The following is a 22752-nucleotide window of genomic DNA, read 5'->3' as shown; positions in this document are numbered from 1 at the left end:
ATCCAACGCAATTGGCACAGCGCATCGTAAAACTCATCGTGGGGCAATACACACCCACCCAACACACCCAAAGCTTCTGGAGAGCGAGAGGGCAATACTTACATGTACTCCAGGCTGGATGTCGTCAAAGGCACGTCCTTCTGGTAGCGGCGACCTTCGCTCACTGAAGACCCAACCGGAGGATCTCTCGCGGTGGTTTTTGATGACAATAAAGTGGTTGAACATTTCTCTCCACCCCCCCCTCCTCTCTCTCTAACCAGATTCCGAACGGATCCAGGTTGTAAATGAAAGAGGGGGGGGGGGCGCCACTTGGTACCGTATCAAAAGAAGGCACGATTATGACATTCCACTTTCCATGTCAGCTTGTCGCTACTCGGAAGATGACAATAGGCCTTTGACCCTTCAGAGACGAACATCTGAGGCACCTCTAGACTTCAAGGTTACAAAAGGTCGTCACCTTTATGCTCTGCTTCCAACACGCCTGCCAGATTCTTAATCTTTTCCTCACCAGTTCGGCAACAATACAGCAGGGTCTGTACACGAGCCAGGTCTATGAACAATGGGGGAAGGATGTACTTCATGGTGGTGCTGGGGTCGTTGTCATTGTTGTCCTCTACAATCGATCGTGACGCGGATGAGGAAGAAGCAGAGTCATTGTTAGGTGGAGTTCGGCTTAGGTGAACACGGCGAGGGTAATCCTGTTGAAGATGTGGAAAGAGATGAAAGGTTGTCGCGGTGTGCTAAAGAGGCGACCACGCTTCGTCGCCTTTTACGCTGCCGAAAGGCGTAATTCACTTGTACTCTTGCTTACTTTATGGACAACATTCCCCAATGTTTCTCTTCTAAGCACATAATCGTCTAATTGTTCTCTGTGATGCTCGCTACACAGAAAGTGCCGACAGTGATGCACAAAAAATTAACTGCAAATAGTATCCAGTTTATGAAGACGAAAGATAGGTTAGTTTCCACACTGTCAGTTCATTGTCTTCCACATTCCATTATAAACTAATTACCTAACTCTCTGTCACTCCTAAACCGGAAGACACTATAGTGCCACAGCAGTATAGACAAGCTTCGTGGCAAAGTGGTTGGCACAGCCCAAAAAGGCTAATCGGGACTGGACCTACAGTTTAAAGTAGGATCCGACCCACTATGTGCCTCGGGTATCGAACCCGGGAATCCTCAACTACAAGTCGACGACGCTACCACTACGTCATCTTGGAGACCAGGGTTCCGGGATCGAATCGCAGCCTGGGCATGGGTGTTCCTTGTGAGTGTCCTCATCGCCGTGATTAGCTGATGAGGACAGTGGCAGAAAAGCGACGCGAAATAAACTAATTCAATCAATTAATCAATATTTTATTTTTCCTGTGTGTCGCTTGCACGTGAGTTACTGCAAACATAAATGTGACCTGCTGCAAAAGCAACTTCATTTGAGTTGCTTTTAAAGTGACCACCCGCTGAGTTACTTTCAAATGTCACACCCCGCGATTTATGCGAACTACTTTCGAAACTGGTAAAGTCAGATTATTTTCATAACAACTCCAGCTGACCGCGCGAGTCCAGTTAGTGAGCCTACCAACAGTCCAGAGCGCCAGCAACAGGGATAGCGATAGGTGCTGTGTAGAAATGACGCCAGCGGCTCGTTTGTGGATTGGTTGCTCCGGGACTTATGACTCGCTCCAAATCTGCCAATGCAAATCATTTGGATTACTGCAAAAGCAACTCCTTTGTGTTACTTGCAAAATCAAACTACAGGGTGGTTCAGTAAGTCACTTAACACCCCCAGTACAAGGCCACTGAAGCGCGCAACATGGAAATGGTGATGACCAATCGTTATCAGGCCAAGGGGGAACCACATTGACGCCACCCACACGGTCGGCGGCCATCTTGATGTCCGCCATCTTGAATTCAAATTCAGATTTTTAAATAGGAAGGGGGTCGTGCGACATATCAAAATGGGCTAGAATTTCACAAGAAATGCAATGGTGAAGGTTTTTGCGACGTATCTTTAACCAGTAAAAAGTTATGACTGAATTCTTGTACCAATTTGCTCCTTTTCGAGGTGTTAGAAAAATGCCTTAAAATTTGTTTAGCGCGTCGGTAACGCATCGAGATCAAAGTGACGTCTATGGAGAGACGTTCGCATGCCATTGCACATTATTTTAATCGGATACATCCGTGAAGAGCTGTGCATTATGAATGGTTGTCGCGAACAATTTACAGTGTGACGCTTCCATTGAATTAAAAGTCCTTCACAGTGACAAGGCTAATGTTTATGTTCAGAAGGAAGTTCATAAACAGAATATGTGACCCTTGTCATCTGATAACTAACTTTGGACAAAAACTGGTTCATAACGTTCCCATAAGTGTTCTGATGTTCTTCCCTATTGAAAAAACTCTGTAAAAAGTACCTTCTTCCATAAGCAAGGATGAAAAAAACTGTTTATTTAACAAATCCAAGTAGCCCTAAGCATTTAAGGTTCCGTTGATGGAAAATTGACTAACCAATCATGTTCCACACACCACGCCACACCATTAACTTACCAACACTAATCATTCAGCTTTGATCTGTTGAAAATGGGTTATCAGATAAAAATCATCGAATATTCTGTTTATGAACTTCCTTATGAACATAAACATTAGCCTTGTCACTGTGAAGGACTTTTAATTCAATGGAAGCGTCACACTGTAAATTGTTCGCGACAACCATTCATAATGCACAGCTCTTCATGGATGTATCCGATTAAAATAATGTGCAATGGCATGCGAACGTCTCTCCATAGACGTCACTTTGATCTCGATGCGTTACCGACGCGCTAAACAAATTTTAAGGCATTTTTCTAACACCTCGAAAAGGAGCAAATTGGTACAAGAATTCAGTCATAACTTTTTACTGGTTAAAGATACGTCGCAAAAACCTTCACCATTGCATTTCTTGTGAAATTATAGCCCATTTTGATATGTCGCACGACCCCCTTCCCATTTAAAATTCTGAAGTTGAATTCAAGATGGCGGACATCAAGATGGCCGCCGACCGTGTGGGTGGCGTCAATGTGGTTCCCCCTTGGCCTCATAACGATTGGTCATCGCCAATTTTAAATTCCATGCCGCAGTGGCCTTGTACTGAGGGTGTTAATTGACTTATTGAGCCACCCTGTACAGTCTTAGAAAAAAATACCTGGGCCACGGGACGTAGAATTTCGTAACGTCTTAAGCCTGTTGTTTATGCAACCCAAATAACAAAATATTCGCTTAAGTTTGCCTGGTGATTCTGAGTTCTCGGGAAGGATTGAGCTTTGATAGCATGGGTCACATGACTCGTGCCCCAGCCACAACAAACAGCTGGGTGCTACGATGCCTCCAGAAGAAAATTTCAGGAACTGGTTTCTTGACGAAGCTACTCGTAAGGAAATACTATTCTTTCAAGTGATATTAGAGTCATTGTCAAGAAGGTTCGCTGAAATGATGGTTCTCATCACAGACCACATGCCACACGTTAATTGTTTAAGTCCAGTTCATGCACTGGACCTACAGATTAAAATGGGATCCGAACCAAATCCTCTCTATTTGGTATTGAATTCGGAAGCCTTTCATTACATGGCGAAGACGTTACCACTACTACATCAGAGAGGCAATGGAACCCCTTGAGAAAGAGATAAGCGAAAATTGCTACGTGACAAACCATATTTGCCCGTAAATTTTAAAAATAAGACAATATTTTGTACTGACAGTTTCGAACCGTGGGAGAGGCATATATTTTTTTGTACCATCGTCCATTTCACGAGTTTATAATTCTTCCTCACCGACACGAGTAACGCGAGTGGTAGAAGAAAAGCGAAGTAAAATAACTGAAATAGAAATAAAAGGAAAAAGCGAAATAAATTTTATTCATAATATTCTGCAGTTACTTGAGTTGTATTCACGGGATGCTATCTTTAAAGAAAGCCGTGGTCTCTTCCTTGTCTTTTTCGCTTCCTTTGTGCTCTTGCTTCACTACGCCATCGAGGAGGCCCCATGACAAAATGTTATTCACTCGATCTCTACCATAATTTATTTCAGCATTTACATTTTCGTTTTCTTCTTCTTTTTTCCTTTTGTTAACTACTCTTATACAACTCTTTTTGCGTCTTCGAATTTCTTCTTGTTTCAGGAAAAAATAATACATGCAGGCTGTATAAAAATCCCCCGTTCAAATAGATAAAACGTTCACTCTCGAGAACTAATTTACATGTTTATCACTAACGTAACTATTAGGAAACTATTGAAATGTTAACTGATATAACTGCAGATGAAACAATACTTACAGCCACTAACGAAATATCTATTCTTGTGTAGCCTCACAGACAACAAGTATCTGGTGAGTCATTCACTCTTGCTGACTATGGGCGAAGGTCACTGAACTAAAGGGTGGTGGCAAGCAAGCAGGCTTCTGCTCTACCAAAGACGAGGTCACGTGTTCCAGTTATCAATGACGTACGAAATAAGGAGGAACACAGCTATCTGACGTATGATTTGGTCCCGTCATTGCACGTAGAACACTTTATCGTCGTGGCCTTGAAGTTCCCTCAGGGCACTCCTACGTAAAGGCTTCTCAGCTAGAAGGATATCTTACCCATTGAGTGGAGGAAAAGAGGGTGCGTATAGAGGTCGTTCAACTTTCGTATTCTTTTTCATTTCAGAACCCGTGTTGTATCGTCGACTTAATCCAATCTATCCGATGTAGGTTTTAGGTTCTGTTTCTGTTCGGTTATTTCACGTTGTCTTCCTGCTTATGTTATTCGCGGCGAAGGTTCTGGATTCGATAATCTGGACAATAACGGGATTGTGTTGGTTGCTTGATTTGGTGTCTTAAGTCCACTTTATGTCCTGTTAGGCTAATCGTGAATGGACCTACAGTTTAAAGGGGGATCCGAACCACTATGTTCCTCCACCGAGTATCGAACCCGGGATCCCTTAATTACAAGGCGCCCACGATCCCACTCCGCCATCGGGGATTGTGTTCGCAACGAATGAATCAAATTTGAGTGATATGATATGCAACCATTGTTAGACTATTGAAAGAAAAGCAATGGGAACCTGCCAGTTTTTCTACTGCAGACAGGAAACCATAAACATGGAAGAGAAGCTTATATTCTATGAAACCTGACGCTATGTGCTCGAATACTGGCTAAATATAATCCATAGAGGCATAGCAACGTTAAACAACCTCTTATATGATACATATAGGTTTAAAAAAGTCGAAATACAAAGATTGTGTGCGCCTCACTGATGGCGTAGTGGTAAGGCCTTGTAATCAAGGGGTCTGGGGTACGATACCAGGTGATCGCACATAGTGGTTCGGATCCCACTTTAAACTGTATGCATTTCAGATTAGTCTATCTGTGCCGGTGACTCAGTCGGTAACGCGTCTGACTACCATGCTATAGGCCCTGGGTTCGATCCCCGGCCGGTTCAAGCCCGGGAACTTTTCTAACGTTGGAAGCGACCACGGCGCCCACCCAGCGTCGAATGACATGGGTACCTGGGGGAAACCCTGGGTGTAAAGGCGGTCAGGGGCGTGATGCTGATCACATCACCCACACTCACGAACGAATCAAGAAAGTGTGGGGCGGCGTGATGCTGATCACATCACCCCCACTCACGAACGAATCAAGAAAGTGTGGGGCGTTACCCCCACACCCCCTATACGACTTCATGGCGTAGCGCTAAGCACAGGTGAGAACTTTACCTCTTTTTTTTTGCATAAAGTGGACTTACAACAAAATTTAAACTTGCGATAAAGATTATGATAAGGTATTAAAGAATTGGGTCTAACACATTTTTTTATTGTTTACCAATGACATTGTTAACTAATATTCTTAATTTCAGTTTCAAGATGAAATCGGCTACGAAATAAAAGGAGTGGGTTCATATTTCTGTTACGAAATTTCACTTTTGTAGTAGACCTGTGCCACACTAAGATGTGACATAATAAACAAATCTGAGACACTTTCAAAGTATTAAATTGCTATCTACGTATTTGGGAACAATCTTTCAATATAATACTTTTTTTGGACGCGTCAAATCATAGTATTTAATTCCTGTTTTAGCAGCTTTAAGAAACCTGATTTGGGGGGGGGTTACAAATGCTCTTTCTGCTCCCGTCAAGTTACGCCTATGACAAACAGGAATTCAAAGTAAAAGACTGTCCCGACTAAATAGGGAGACACGTCTGATAGAATTATAATTGGGAAAATCATAATTAAGCGTGTAGTTGAAAACAACCTATTTTCATATATTGCATGCAGCTCTACTTTTTCTGCAATGTGGATCAAGAACTGGGGACGTGGAGAAGCACAACACTCCACGTAACCAATAGTCACGTGACCCTCTTTGCTTTCCTGCCATGTTGACCTTCGCGTGGAACACATTTCTCGGTGTTAAGACAGGCAAAATCACCCGATCATCGAAGGGTGCAATATGTGTTGCCTACCCTCCTGCATTACTTGCTCCTATTAAAGCCTTATGGGGAAGAACTTTTTTCCATGACTGTACATAAACCATTAGAGACAACAATGTCCATAAACTATACCGCTAGTTTACAATAATCGCCACTTAAGTTACTTCAATATGAAATTCAATATTTTACTGGAAAATCAGGTGGTATTGTTAAATTTGCTATCAACAATTTAAAAAACAAGCAAGTCAAGCGATTTCCCATGAGAACTAATTAACATTATAAATTTCTTATAACATAATAAGGGTAGATTAAGGCTACAATATAATCTTTTACAGGCCTTATTAGTATTCTAATCATGGTTCTTTTCTTTCTTATCTACTTGAGATATTACTATTTACGTTTTTCACTGGATTAGACTCAACTTTATGGCGCCATCTATATTCTTAATCCGTGTATTTTTGCCCTGTTCTCGAAGCCACGGTAACTGAAGGCAGAGCACTTTTGAAATCTAAAATTTTGAACTTAACTTAAGAATAAAAGGCGAATGTCCTCTCTCGAAGTCACCAATATACACTCTGTTCAGTGAACATAAAAGATGCCGCCTAGAAAAGGAAAAAAAAAAGAAAAAAAGCTCATCTGTCTCCCCCGAAAAGAGTCACTAAACCACCACTTTGTAGACGGAAGGATAGGTCGGTGGCCGCTTTTAGATCTAGGCACGGGTGTTCTTCGTCGTTTCATCTAATCATCCTCATCGTCACGGGGTAGCCAAACAATGGGAAAAAGCGACGTAAACCAACGCAAATACAAATTTGAAGCTCGTACTACGACGTCAGGAGTCCCGGGATCGAATCCCGGCCTGGGCATGGATATTGTTTGTGAGTCTCTCTTCATCAATTTCATCATATCATCACTCATCCTCATCTTCGTGATTAGCCAAAAGTGGCAGAAAAGCGAAGTAAAATAAACCATATCAATAAATTTGGAGGCGGGAAGCAACGCGCTTTCCCGTTAAATCGTTTTATTGATCACCAACGCGAAATCATTTCCTGTTATCGCAGTCGAAGCCCAAACGAAATGCCATCTTTCCAGGTGGTTGCTAGCTCGAGCTGCAAGTCGCTGCACCCTTTCGGCCCTAACTAGAGAACGGCCCTACGATTGTAATTCAAATATGATAAGAAGGCTGCAAGGGCGACAGTCCCCTCTCAGCAGCTTTGAATTCTCACCAGCACTGACAAGAATCGACTTCTTGTTATCGCTGGTAAACCCGGAACGAAAGACCAACTTTGTAAGTGAATGCCAACCCGGGGGCGCGTATTTACAAACTCTACAGTGCTGCAGAACCTCCAGCGATATGTGGCTTCTGATTGGCTGTCATTCCGGAAGTTAATACATTTCATTATCCAGTGTTCCTTCAAGGTAATTGGTGTAAGAGAAAACGCTAGATGGCGGGGTTAAAATTTGTAGTGTAGATTTCAGAGATCGATCCCAACAAGGCAAGAAACCCCCTATTAGAATATTTTTGTAATTAATATTTTGAAAGACAGGAAAACAAATCTCTTGGTGAAGTGAATGACTTTACCTATTTAAAATGTCATCACTGCAAACATTGTAACTACTTATAATCATTTAGAAAATACAAATACATATCTACGTTATTACAAACAATCCCAATTCGAAGTATTAGTAGTTTTTTTGACCAGCCTCTCGTAGTACATAATTTATTGCATTTTCAATATCATTTTCAAAGATTCTTGATATTGTTAAACCGGTTAAACAATATTATGCTTCTACTTTCAGAGACATTCAAAATTCATATTGATTTTTATCACCAGAAAACGATTGCATTGAATTTTTTACACTTTTTTAAACAAAAATATATATCTTCACATAATTTCGACACTTTTATTACAAACTTTATTACTAAATAATTGCGAGTCTGATATTTTATCCTTTTCTTGTAAACAAACAAACAAGTAAAGATGGACACGGAACAGAAACACTTTCGGTGCGCACAGCCAATAAGAAAGCGTTATATCCACTTGGTTCTGCAGCACTCTAGGGTTTGTAAATACGCTACCGGGGCGCGTCCCGGTGGTTGAGAAACACTACTCTAAAGGCTAGAATTTAACGAAAGAGTTAATCTACAAAGCATCTATCACTGGGAAGAAACTACTTCGAAAAGGACAGCAATATGATCACAAGTAGGAGAAACAAAATTATTTGTCATAATCGGCCTCCCGAGAGTAAATATTTAGACCGTAGGGGGGCATGATTTGTAATTGTATCCTAGCCTTATATATAAACCTACACTGATTCTGATAGAGCTAACTCGTTTTTAATTTCGTCTCAACTGATATAATTATTATGGTCTCGATTCTTAAAGGATGATCTCCTTCTTGATATTACTTTGAATTGCAAAACCAGGGGCGTAAGGGGTGACCTGGTAAGGGGCTCAAAAGTCAACATCACTTCCACGTAGTACACCTCGGCAGTGACGTGTCCAGTATTTTCAAAGGGAGGGGTTATGTACACTGATTTTGTTAGTCAGCCCTCACTTTGCCATCTTTTCCTACGTTTAACGTTTTTTTTTTTTGGAATACTGGGCCCCCACCAACCCCCCTTGGGCACGTCACTGCACGCCGATAACTGGTTCTTGGAGGCTAACGAGGCTCTGGCGCCTGGGTCTACAGTCAGGATAATTTTCCGAGGCCCGCGTTGACCTGCGTTTGTCCTTGTATGTGCTGAGTGCCCCATTCACATTCTCAACTTTTAATAAGTAAGGGCCGGCCCCCGTGGTGGAGTGGTTACCATATCCCGCCACGACGCCAGGGGTCCCGGTTTCCAATCCAGGCCTGGGCATGGATGTTTGTGAGTGTCCATTCATAACTTCGGAGCAAAAGAGCGCATACCCTCGAATGTATGCGGTTGGAGGGGCCTCCCCTTTTCTTTTTCTTTCCTTGTCCATCCATCAATTTCATCATGTCATCACTCATCCCCATCTTCGCAAATTAGCCAAAAGTGGCACAGAAAGAGAAGTAAAATAAAGCAAATCAACAAGAACAACATAATAATAAGTAAGGAGATTTTATCCTCGTAGAGAGTATTGTTAAGTAATGAGTGAATTAATTAGTTTTCAAAACTGACTGAGGAAGATTTTAACAGACATATTTTATTTTCTTGTTAGGGGCCTATCCTGAGCTTTGTTTAAGTTAAGAGGCTTATCCCGGTATTGTATGATGGGCAAAAATAGCTTCTGTGCAAATGTCGATCATCTGAGAACCACCATCAGCATCTCTCCTCATCAGTCATATCAAATAAATACACTCACCTTCACCTTCACCTTCACACACTATCACCTTCACCTTCACCCTCACCCTCACCTTAACATACTATCACCTTCACCCTCACCTTTATACACGTTCACCTTCACCTTCACTCTCATGTGTGTTCCAGAGAGCAAGAATCAGGCGCTATCTACACTCCCAAAGAATAAACACCTCCGGTCTCGCACAATGCAGATGAAGGAAAACAATTTTCGCATATTCATTCACAAAGAAGACCAAGTGGTGACTCACGCGGATGTTGTCCTGACCGGCAGCAACTGCGTGGGCATGCGTATGGGTGCGCTGTGTTTGTGTGCGTATGCAAATCACTTCCTTCCTCTGTGGTTCCTAACCTCCCGGGATGCTCCGTGAGTTGGCAGAAGTCCAGCCGGGAAGAAGGGAAAGGAATTCATTCAATGAGTTCTGCCCACCACTGCATACAGTCACGAAGCTTGCAGTGCATCAACCTTATGAAAACAATACAACCTTGCTTACTTTGGAGTTTATTCCCCTGTTAACAATATGTGAAAGGGAAGGGAAGCATTGGAACTCTGTTTTTTCTTTCTTTTTGGCTGAAATTCCAGAAGATGTTTACTGTTGTAGTCTGAAGGAGAACTAGGTATTGTTTCCTGTAGAAAATTTGTATTTTTACATCGTTCCCGAACTGGCTTCTTTCATTGGTTAGCTTCTCTGTTGCCCCTTTTATGTGCAGATCCCTTTGAACGCTTCCTTAACTAACTCTCTAACCTTCTTAAACCCAAAGGTTTATGTCTGCAGCAACACGAGCCTTCCATTTGTCCTTATCCAATCTTCTCCATTCTTACCGATTTCCTTTAGGTCCATCTCAACGTCATCTCTCCATCTTCGTCTTGGCCTTCCTACAGGTCTCTTACCATCAGGTTTCGCAACAAGAATCCTGTAAACTCTTCTTTCCTCTCCCATTCGTTCCACATGGCCTGCCCACCTAAGTATTCTTGATTTAATTATTCTAATAACATCATATTCGAGCTCTTCCTTAGCTCCAAAAAATCGTGAAATGCTCCAAGGAACTGGATCCTAGGGATGGATCCAAATCGGAGAATTGAAATAATTAACCATTATCATCACAGAACCTGTGGAGAGTTATCAGCGGATATTAAAACAACAATGAGAAACCATACACAACGAGAAACGTTACAGATTAGGCTAGATTCAAATTACCAGAGCTTTCTTTTAATAGTCTCCAGTTTGCATGGTGCACTATACAAAGAGTAGTAACTTCAGTAAACTTATTTAAAACAGCATACACCTTTTAAAATTGTAACACCATTAAGTCTTGTTTCCACGATAACCAAAAACTCAATATGCTCACGAATGTAGAATTTATATTATTTTAACACATAAACTAAACGTTACGTTTCAACCTTCTAGCAAGGTCTTCTTCAGACTCTGTACCAAATACAAGTTAAACGTTACGTTTCAACCTTCTAGCAAGGTCTTCTTCAGACTCTGGTACAGAGTCTGAAGAAGACCTTTCTAGAAATTTGAAACGTAACGTTTAGTTTATATGTTAAAATAAAATCAATTCTGCCTTGGTCAGCATATTGAGTTTTTGGTTTTAAAATAAGTAGATCTTTCACACCTCGTTTACACTTATACTAATCGAAGGCTTAGAGTTAAATTCTAGACGTCTAACTTCCATAAATTTCTTCTTCTGTTTCATATAATGGATATTTCTGAACCTAAACTCCATAACAAGCCGAAATAAATAAAAAAGTTATATCCAGAATGTGTGAGTCAATACACAATTTGAAATTCCTAGTACAATTGAGCCCTATATAGACGCAAATGTAAGCATACTTTTTTCTATCACATTTTAATTATTCTAATTAACTAGATGCAGACTCAGAGGTACTTAAAGAAGTACTGAGGCCACATAGACCGCCCTACAGCCAACAGTGTATGAGTATCTCCCAAGCTAACCACCCGAATTCAGTATGCATTCTATGCGCGTAAGTATGATTGGCTGAAAGAAACTATACAATCACAAATAAAATAGAATACGTATCCGATGTCAATGGATATCTTACAGGAATCACGAAACTGTATCTCAGGAACCGACAGTCCGATGTTGCTCTAACCTGCTTCATTTGAAAGCTAAAAAGTTATTATTTCAGTTTGTGTGTAATGGATATTCCTCAACGTAACTCCAATAAGTACAAACTCAACAGCAACAATAAATAAATAAATGGCAATACAGTAAAACCTCGTTAATCCGGACTAATGGGGGGATAAGTTGACCGGTTTAACGAAATCCGGATTAACTTAAATAACCTCAAAGAACAGTAGAAAGTGCATTAAAACTCAATTTATAGCAACAAAACACGTTTATTATGGTGTATTTAAAGGGCATAGACCTAAAGACACTATACAGTACAGTACAAAGTCTGCGGGAAACAGAATTTCATCAGTGGTTGACTGCCTTTTCTTTGGGAAGTTCTGTTGTTGACTTCTAGCCACATTCAAAACCTTGCATTCTGCTTTCTTTTACCTTTTGCCTGTCCGGATTAAGCGAAGTCCGGCTTAACAGGGTCGGGATTAACGAGGTTTTACTGTACCTACAATTAAAAGCAAGTCATAGGAATCCCCCCTCTCTATTGGCGTGTGTCATTGCCTTATAATTAAGGGGTCCGGGGTTCGATACCCGGTGAAAGCACAAGTTGTTCTGATCCCACTTTAAACTGTAGGTCCAGTCCCAATTAGCCTTACTGTGCATAAAGTGGACTTAAAACAGCAACTCAAACCAAACTCTATTGGCGTGTGACTCTAATCTATCATTTTAAGGTGGGCTAGGGCCCCTTCGCTTACTATACATCCTCTGGTTGACTGATTGATTTGGTTTGTTTTACTTCACTTTTCTGCCACTTTTGGCTAGTTGCGAAGATGAGGATGAGTGATGATGTGATGAAATTGATGAAGCGACACTCACAAAGAACCTCCATGCCCAGGCTGAGCTTCGAACCCGGAATCCCTCGTGCTGTAGTGCGTCGTGCTAAACACTCCGTCACGAAGGTCGGCACGAATCTCCTGCTGATAGATGCAATATTAGTTTTGGAGATTTCGTGAAGTGAGGTCTCCTTAACCCACCCATGTGTAGGAAAAATCCCAAAAAGAATGGTAGGAACAATTGTGACAGTGTTCCGAGAAGAAGGCCCAAAAAAAAATTTATTCTTTCACCAAGTAAAATCTACGCACGTCCTCCACTGGACCACAGAGCTCCCCATATTCGTATGGAGGAGCGCAGGTGCCAGAGACACAATACCATGCATGGAAGTCCCCTCACGTGTCCGGCGCATTCTTTTACCCTCACCCGCCGTGTCCTTGCCTAGGGTTCAAAGTTCGATAAACTGCCTCCTTCGCTAAAGGGTCCTACCTAACCCTTAAGAGAAAAAAAAGGGTCTTACGTGGTCATCCACCATCTGACAAGCTGACACCCTTAATACTTGGAAAGAGATAGGCGTGTAATGAAGCTTGTGGGATGGTCATTGAAACCTGAAATGTATATTCCGATGGTCCTCACAATGGAGGAGTACCATACGGTTTCTTTGTCATTGAATGCCTTCTCCTTTTAAGGGACGGAAGGTGAAGATTGTAAAAAAGTACCCTAAGGACCCGGACGATAAACTCTTCAGGAACCTCAATAGGTAGAAAACATATAAAAGAAAAGACTCCTCCACTTCTGTTCTTAGAGATGTATTCATTGTCGGTAAGGTTAACATGCCGCAAGGGAAAGAATAAAAATCATGATTTTTTTTAACTGTAAATCGAATGTTTTATATAATTGGATTTTTAAATTTTTAAAGAGGTAAAACATATATAGAAAGCCTTTTCTGGTAAACGGCCGTATAAAATATTTGAACAGTTTGATTAAAGAAAATAAAAAAATATATGTAAATATACATTTTCCTGTTTCTGATACTGTAAAAATTAATTAATTTGCTTTATTTTACTTCGCTTTTTGTGCCACTTTTTGTCTAACTTGCGAAGATGGGGTGAGTGATGATATGATGAAATTTATGAATGGACACTCGCAAATATCCATGGCCACGACGGGATTCGAACCTGGGACTCCTTACGTCGTAGCGCGATGTGCTAACCACCCCGTCACGGGGGCCAACATAGTAAAAATGAATCTACTATGCAAATATTTGTTGAGTGTGTAAATGAAACTATAATAATTGCAGTAACTTTTTTTCCAGCGAGAATAAGACATCTGGATGCAAATATATAATTATAAAATAAAATAATTGTATAGTCTTTGTAGCTGAATATTGACGATTTTTTTAATATATTTTTTAAAATATCAGCTGCCAAGTTTATTTACAGCTTAATGACACTATTTACGGCATAACATGATTAGTATTTTATATATTATACTACACAACTTTCTTGCTACTTTTTATTTATTTATTTTCCTTTTTATTTATATTTGTGCAATAAATAATTGAATAAATAAGAGAGAATAAAAAAGGCGGTGGAACGTTTTAAATTCAGAGAAACTGACGTCCTGCAAATTGTCCATGACTATTTGCATAAATTTTTCTCTTATATCCTATGTGTTTTCAAGCGATGCTTTAATATGTATGCTGGTGCAGAAGTTGTCAACAGCTTGTTTTGAGTTTTCTTTAAATCTTGAAGTTCTCATTGGGTCAAATAAAGTGCACGAACATGGACAATTTGCACGATAATAGTAATAGTACAGTGGCATTCATGAGTATTACTGTGCAAATTGTCCATTACCGTGTTCGTGCACTTTATTGGACCCAATAAGAGCTTCAAGAATTAAAAGAAAGCTCAAAAGAAGCTGTTGACAACTTCTGCACCAGCATACATAAAAAAATCCATCGCTTAAAAACATATAGGATGTAAGAGAAAAGTTAATGTAAATAGTCATGGACAATTTGCACGGTAATACTCATGGATCCCACTGTACCAGGATACTATGCGCATACCCTCGAATGTATGCGGGTGGAGGCGGGTTTGCTTCGGGAGTTAACAGTTAAATCTTTTTTTGCCTTTAAAAATTGTTTTATTTTGAATCAATACAAATTTAATTGTGTTTACAGTTTACATATTATATTTCCGTTCGTATGAGCATCACTACATCAGTACATATGTTCTTTGCCTCCGTTTTCTTTCTTAGAGCCTAATAAACACCATTTAATAATTATAAGATTAATATACTTTCATCACAAGTGATTCTGATATCTACAATTTCCTCATTCCTCTATACATTATTTCGTTAAAGCGATTTATAAAAATAATCATTTCCTGTCATTACTTTTAACAAACATGGCAAATATTTTAAAGCTCTTGATTTATGTCCTACGGTGAATGTTATTGCCTTGTAAACAAGCCCCGGATTCGATTTTCGGTGTCGACTTATTAAATGTCTAGTAAATATATTCCGGATTAATGTATTTGTGCTCGACTTTATTTTGTATAGCGCTGTCTGGAAAATAATTGTTAGAACATTCGTTGTCCGTTGTAATATAGCGCTCTCTATACTTTTCTAATACAAGTTAGTCATTCCGTTTGGGAGGGGTTCGGCTCCTCTTTGCATAAATGCATCCATTACTTCTCTTTTAATTGTCTCGCATTTGTTTTCATGGAACGCCTCATCTCTCAAGGATGCATCGTCTGTAGGGGCCATTAGTTACGCATTGCGTTTACGTCAGTGTGCGTACCAAAGTTGCTGCGGTGCATGCAAAACGTTCCTTTGTTTAAGAGTGGAGCGCAAAATCTTACCTTGGAGTACAGTTAGTTGATGAGAATGACGCCAGAATTCGCCACCGCTGGGTAAACAGTTAAATCTTTGAAAGTTTTCGCATATTTTGTCTTTCTGCAATAACACCATTATCCTTGAAGAAAAAATATTTAATTCGGAAAAATAAAAACAAAAAAGCCATGTAGACACGTGGAGTTTATGTTTTTATGTAAAAGTAGGGTTATTCAACATCTTCAATGCGTTCTATTCTGTAATATATAACTGCCCCACAATGACAATGCTTCGTTGATATGTTAATCCTTAACTTAAAGGATTGGGGTTAAGTTAACAATGAAGGTTTAAAGTCCGCCATTTTGAAACGTTTTGACTACTTCTCTCAAATGCAATACCAGATCGATCAATTCAGGTAGTTGAAGTTGCTGTATGATTTACAACAAATCCCTCAATTTTCTACACTTATCGTGCACTACAAAAGACATTTTAAAAACGAAATAGGCAATAATCACAGGAGGTTTCCACCAAACTTTGAGCTACGTTTAACATCATCGGTGTTAAAATAATAAATAAATGGTTGTAATGAACACATTTTAACACCACTGAGGTTAGACGTTGATCAAATTGTGGTGTGAACCTCCTGGGTCCGTTGTCTGTGTCGTCTTAACACCGGTGTTTCTTCATTTTGTTTACATTATGGATGACTTACACCAATTTAGAACCCCCGCAATGAAGTACAACGTTTTCACTAGAAATGTATAATTCGAAGTATCCCCTACTTTGGTTAGATTTACCCTTATTAATCTGAGAAAATGCAGACTAGATACTCCATCTTGAAACTTGTCCGATTTTACTCAAGTGCAACATTATTCCTCAAAATATCTAACTGCGGATTTCTTTTTTAAATGACTAAATTTTTGGTGGCTCCTCCTCTTTAACCCGCCCTTCCTCAATCACACTAAATTTCTAAGCCTTTATTGCCAAACTTTGGCACAAGTTATGCCATAAGTTCAAACATTGTAGGTTACACAGAGCAATAGCGTACGCAGGATTTCATCAAGGGGGGTGTTATGTCTAAAACTTTTTTCCAAATTCACATTACCATTGTTTTATTATACTTTAATTAAATAATAATAATCACAATTAATTAATAATACTTATAATTAATTAATTATCTAAATTAATACTAATAATGCTACTAATACCACTACTACTACTATTAAGTATTAGAGATCTACATAAATATAGTATTTATGAAAACATTAGAACGAAATTACTTTCTCGACATTCTATTTTTATCAAATCCTGGGAGCATTTTTTTGTTTCTTTGTTACGAAATAATTGTTTGGTCAACGAGGTGAGACATTTCAAGGGTGAAAAAGATCCATAAATACAAGAAAATATATTAAAATAAATTGAAATAATCAAAGTATGGAACTCATCCAAGGAGCTGGGATGGTTTGGTGGGTAGAGTGTCTGACAACCACGCAGGCGATCCGGGTTCGATTCCCGGAATTAGTCGGAATTTTTCCGGCTTCTTTCCCGCATAAATGTCCCTGATAATTCACATCTGAATTGTCTCGCTGTTCTTACCAACAAAACATTTTGTAATAGTTAAGCTTATTGTCGTTTGAATAATTGTCTAGTCAACAAGGTGAAACATTTTAAAGGGAGAAGACATTCAAACGTGCTGCGGTAAACAATACAATGGGAAGGCGAACTGGTGACTGTATTCTTGTCCGCTTAGCCTTTGTCTATACATTAGCCTCTTACAACGAACCAAGAACTTTCTTTAGTTAATTCTCATTGTTCACACACAAAAAAATACATGTTCGTTGAACACTGGCGTACGTAGAGGGGTGGCCGATGGTGTTCCAGCCCCTACCGAAATTTTGAGAAAATCAGAATTTTCAAATAAAAATCCGTTAAGAACTTTAAAAAATCAAAATGTGTAAATGCGAAACCTCTTTTAAAGTGAATCCCGATTACCATTTTTGTCTTTGAATACAATTTTAATAGACTAAAAAGCTCCAAAAATACGAAATATTTTATTATGCATCCTGCCATCCAAAACGAAGCCATGTGCTATCCACATTTACTATTCCAGCCCCTCCCGAAGAAGAAAAAAATCCTGCGCACGGCAGTGTGTTGAACATTGTTGCAACTGAGATACAAAACAACTTTTTTCTCTTTTAAATCATAGTTACCCTAACCTAACCTCATAAACTCGTGGTTATTTTCAAGGCTTCACTCTGAAAGACGCGTGTGTTTGGAATGCTGTGCTTTTCTCCATGCTGCATGGAAATAATAATTCAAATTATTATGATTATTATTAGTAGTAGTAGTAGTAGAAGTAGTAATAGTAATATTATTGTCCCAGATCTTTGACTGTGAAAAATTGGCCATTTAATTTTTTTTCCATAGCATTTTTCATAATATTTCACAAGCTCAAGGGGGGGGTTAAACCCCGTAACCCCCCCTTGCGTACGCCACTGCCACAGAGCCAGGGGGGTCAGTTGTACCCCCAACTTTTTGCCACTTTTGCCCCCGCACTATGCTAAACCTTATCTACCAAGGGAAATTAAACTGTCCTTGCCACCCCACCCCTAGATATGGAACCCAATCGCCGCCACTGCATACAGGTTTGAAAATGTTCAAAATGGCCAAACTGTGGGTATAAACACATACCACATCATTTTACTGGCACATATACACTCTTTCTTTCTCTGTCTGTGTATATAGTATAGGGTTAAATGTACGTGCCAGATTTATTTAGTAAATCAGTACACGATTAGCAAATGCCATAATTCATCTGCTGTAATCATCTTGCAAGATGGCACATTTTCTTACGTTTCCGTAAAGTAGAAAGAGATTTACGATGGCACACTTATCCATCAATTTTGTCACCAAACGAGATAATATGATTTCGCCATTCTCATCTTAACCACATGCCATTAAAGATTACCACATTTCTGTATAAATACAATAAATTATGTAGTAACATATTTCTTTTCTGTATCCATCCACGAGTACCACATTGGAAGCTTGACATTTTTTTTATCTTTCTGTATTTGTACATTAGCCCAGAATAATTTTTGACCATCCCTCATATGTTGACATGTAACTCCATTGTGGTAAACAATTTAGAAATATACTTATTACCTAACGGAAGGTTTTAAGGCAATCTGGGAAATTCCCTAACTGGGAGCCCCCATCTATAATTTAATCGTTTAATCACCGCGCTTCTTACTTGTTGGTTGTGGGGGTGAGGGGGGGGCGAAGTTGAGTGGCGGAAACCACTCTTGTTTTCCTCTGGTGTTGTATACGTGTGAAAGCTATAATCTAACAATACTATCATCAACATTTGAGGACTAAAAGTGGTAAACGTTGTAAGTGCCAAAAGCGAAAGTGTTGGGAAATCGCATCGTTCCGCACATCAGCCCGTAAGAACGTGCACGCTAGTGACCTCTTTACACGCCCTTTGAAGTACTTAGAGGGCTACCCGCCATATTTCACGTTTACCACATTACAAAGCATGGCACATTTCACAGTTAAACGTAGAAAACGGTGTTTGAATTTTTGTGGCACTTACAGCGTTTACCAATTTTAGTCTTCATTTGTTTGATAATTACTCATAATTAAATTTATTTTCATCTGGAACTGTACTAATTTATGGCAAAGTGTGAAATCGATTTAAAAAATCTTTAATATACAGGGTCCGGTAAATGAACCTGGCGGTTTGTAATTACAAATAAAAACAAAAGTCTTTCGTGTAACGAAGTCAATTTGATACATGTTGTACTATATATCAAAGCATTTGAGGAAAATAACATGAAAGGCAGTTTCTTCACAAGGACAGTTAATTTTCTGAATGACTCCTAAAAAACACCACTTAAACTTATTCAATGTTCACTGGAGTGACAACATTAGGATGTCCACCAGCGTGGGCGTTTATATAGTTCACGTAAAGGGTGGGGGTCAACTTTTGGTATGATTAGGGTTGCTATATTTCATAAGTGAAAATCCAGGACACTGCTGACCGGAAGCTTGTTGAGGAGCGGAGAGGTGTGTGCTGGTCATGCTAGAGGCAACGCGTTTTCGGAACATCTCTGAGGTGTTCTTATGCGCAAGTTGAAAGCGAGTCGCACAGAAACCGAATCAGCTGGTGAGGGAGTTGCAACGCGCGACTGTTGGCGCGTGTTTACAATTCTCAAGCAGCGTTGCAAGTGAACAAAAAAACAGTGGGTAATAATGACTCAATGCAGAATTGTAGAACAACAAAAGCTCACTAGCGAAAACAATACAATAAGCTTACCTTATGTGTTGTAAATACTGCAAATACGATCAAATGAAGAAACCAATGATTTATTCCAGGTCTTCTATGCCTTCAAGTTCAGAACCTGAATCGGACATTTCGCAACAAGAATCTTCTGCACTCGACAATGAATCGTCCGCACTGCTGCTACTGTCGCCAACCCTGAAAGCCAGACGCTCTATTTCTGGTTCCAGCAAACCCTCCGTCCGAATGTATTGTTCCTCAGTTTTTCTAACATTGCCTTAACATGACTCCCATTCCTCCTCTCCAATCACCGAAAACGCTTCCTTACAAAGTTCCCACACATCATTTAATTTGAAAGTCACATTGCGATTTGCAACCCATTGTTTAGAAATGCCCCAAATTTTCTCTATAGCATTTAAATCGGGATGATATGCAGGCAAGCGAAGGACTGTGTGGCCATGTTCATTCATCAGTTCATCTAAAATGTAGGATTTCATCTTCGGTTTGTGCAGTTTTATAAGGCTGTATAGTTCAGGCTTGAACATATCGTCCGTAAATGGTATATTGTTTTTTAATAGCCACTCTTGCATTTCCTTTTTCTTGGTGTTAGACGAAGGGCATCTTTCTTTCTGAATATTGTGGTAGGATGCGTTGTCGATTACGAAGACGGAATTTGAGGGTAAATTTGGAATGACCATTTCTCTTATCCACCGCATGTAATTGCTGGAATTCATCTCCTCTCCGAGTGGTAGTCTCCAGTTTTCTGATTGGATTTAAATATCAGAAGGGCGTTAGGGATGAACCCCTTGTCGCTGCCTGCATGGACAATAATGAGACGTTGCCCTTTGGATATTGGAGATTTCAGGCCCTCGAGACTATCGTCGCACCATGTTTTAGTGGTTGTGTGGGAACTATGAATGTATGTTTCATCGGTGTATACAATAGGACGGCCTTCCCGACGATATCTACTGATGGCCCGTAAATAAGCAATCCTTGCATTCCGAATGTCATTCCTCTCAATAAGCACACGTCTATTAGTTTCCACTTTCTTCCACCTAAACCCAAGTTTTTTGAAGATCTTCAATAAACTGGTTGCCTGCCCTTTATATCCGATGGTTTTCCTTAATTTTGCAAGCACAGATTTTACTGTTGGGACTTGCCTGTCTACGGTGTAAAATTCATTAATTGTTCTCCGAACAACGCACATGTCAAAATCATCTATATCTGTACACGGCCGCGGACGATTTTTATTTCTACGGGGCGTACTGTATGATGACGATGATCCAGCACGAACCGCCGAACTTTCCTTCTTATTGATTTTACCGTACTTAAAGATACACCTGTCGCAGCACAAACACGGTCAATGACTTTTTTAAGAGGCAACTTTAAATCATTTTGGTCAGCCTCTTCTTGCATGAATTGCAAGACGTTTGCCACAACTTCACGCGTTTGTCCCCTAAGCGTTCTACGATAAACTTTGGAATGAACAGGAGGCATATTTTATGTGAGGAACACACTACGAAATCGCACTTCCATACACTCAGCAGCACGCTCAAGTCTAGCACCAGATCCTCGCACCTCGGTATCACTTTCACGAATGATTTCTGAGCATGTCGTTCTGCGCAACCTGCTACGCCGTCAGAAGGAAGAAGACCATTTTAGGCTCGCTGACTAGCGAAGCGACAGAACTCAGAGATGTTCCGAAAACGCGTTGCCTCTACTAAGTATTGATACCTTTCTGTTCATCTTGTGTCAAACAATTTGAGAATGTTACGATGTTTATTTGGTTTTCTTGCACTGCGTTCCTAAGAACCAAATTCCTTTAAGAAGACTCGAGGGAAAAAATAATAACTGATTTTTAGCATTCTCAATATAGTTTCTTATTGGAGAAATTCCGAAACTTTCAGGGAATTGCAGACATTTGGTCTGTAGTCCCATCTGGTGTGTGGAATGACGTAATTACAGTACAAGAGGTTAGACAAGAAACTCTCCCACCGATGTGCTGGGTCGGAAACGCGGCAAGCGCATGCGCGAACTTCCCTTATCGTGCACATAGGCAGGGTTGCCAAACGTCATAAATGTTGTGTGAGAACCGAAAAACAACGCGATCGACTTGCCTGTCTTCATTTAAAATATGTGTTTGTTTTGTGTGCAGTGTACTTGCTAGCATGGAAGCTTGCAGTTCAGAGAAAGCAAGTAAACTCGGTGGACGGAAAGTAATCCACAGCCAAGGACGAGAAATTTTATATAATGTCAATGCATTTATGAAAGACGAGGTGGGAGTTCGTATGTCCGAAAGGAGGGTGTCTCGCGCATGTGGTGTTTCATTCAGCAGTGTCAGAATAATTGTACTAATAGAAAGTAAAGCATGCACTACGTTGAAGAAACACTTTCATACGCCCCATAAAACACGACCTCGCCGAAAAATCAAAAGTAATATAGACGAGTTCGATAAGTGAGTTGTTAGGCGTGTTGTACATGAGCGTCCGGAAGGGAAGGGGGGGCCTTGTTACCCTGGAAAATGAAAGTCAACCAAAAATTATGTATTTCTTCATTTTAACAACAATAATATGTGTTAAATATTGCATGAACACCATTAATTCAAATTTAATCAATGTTTTTTTTAGGGAACAACACTATTTTTGCGGAAAATGTGCCTTGTTTGCCCCCCCTGGAAAAAATACCTACCTTACCCCTCCCTGGAAAAAATCCTGTCGCCGTCCCTGCGTGTTGTGCACGAATTTCACCTTACTGACGGGGAAGGTATCCGAAGGGTTTTGAAACAAAGAATAGAGTTCCAAGGCAGTGTCTGGTGTGTGCGCAAGATAATACGTGACCTAGAGTTTAAGTGGGAAAAAAGCAAAAAATAATAGACAATTGCTTATAGAAAAGGACGAAATAAGAAGTTTACGTTCATCGTACCTCAAAGCCATAAAAATATTTCGTC

At 40.0% G+C, this 22752-nt stretch overlaps 1 protein-coding gene across 3 annotated transcripts in view; it reads right to left on the bottom strand.

The window, feature by feature from the left end:
• Positions 1-22752, bottom strand: part of LOC145999898 (uncharacterized) — a 201173-nt gene that overhangs the window by 46417 nt on the left and 132004 nt on the right. Inside the window, exon 1 of one of the 3 annotated variants that reach the window (XM_083137174.1) lies at positions 10018-10113. The exons of 1 other annotated variant lie outside the window; for it this stretch is intronic. Coding sequence is in view for 1 of the 2 variants with exons in the window: in XM_083137170.1 (XP_082993296.1) it covers positions 103-104 (2 nt within the window). In the remaining variant the exon portion in view is untranslated. Of the gene's footprint in view, positions 1-102; positions 166-10017; positions 10114-22752 lie in introns of those variants that run through there. One more of the 3 variants, XM_083137170.1, reaches the window with a different exon arrangement.

The sequence above is a fragment of the Lepisma saccharinum genome, chromosome 16, assembly GCF_977018435.1.
Source record: "Lepisma saccharinum chromosome 16, izLepSacc3.1, whole genome shotgun sequence".
NCBI classification, from domain to species: Eukaryota; Metazoa; Arthropoda; class Insecta; order Zygentoma; family Lepismatidae; genus Lepisma; species Lepisma saccharinum.
The sequence above is the reverse complement of the archived record's forward strand: the minus strand, read 5'-3'. Positions and strand labels throughout refer to the sequence as shown.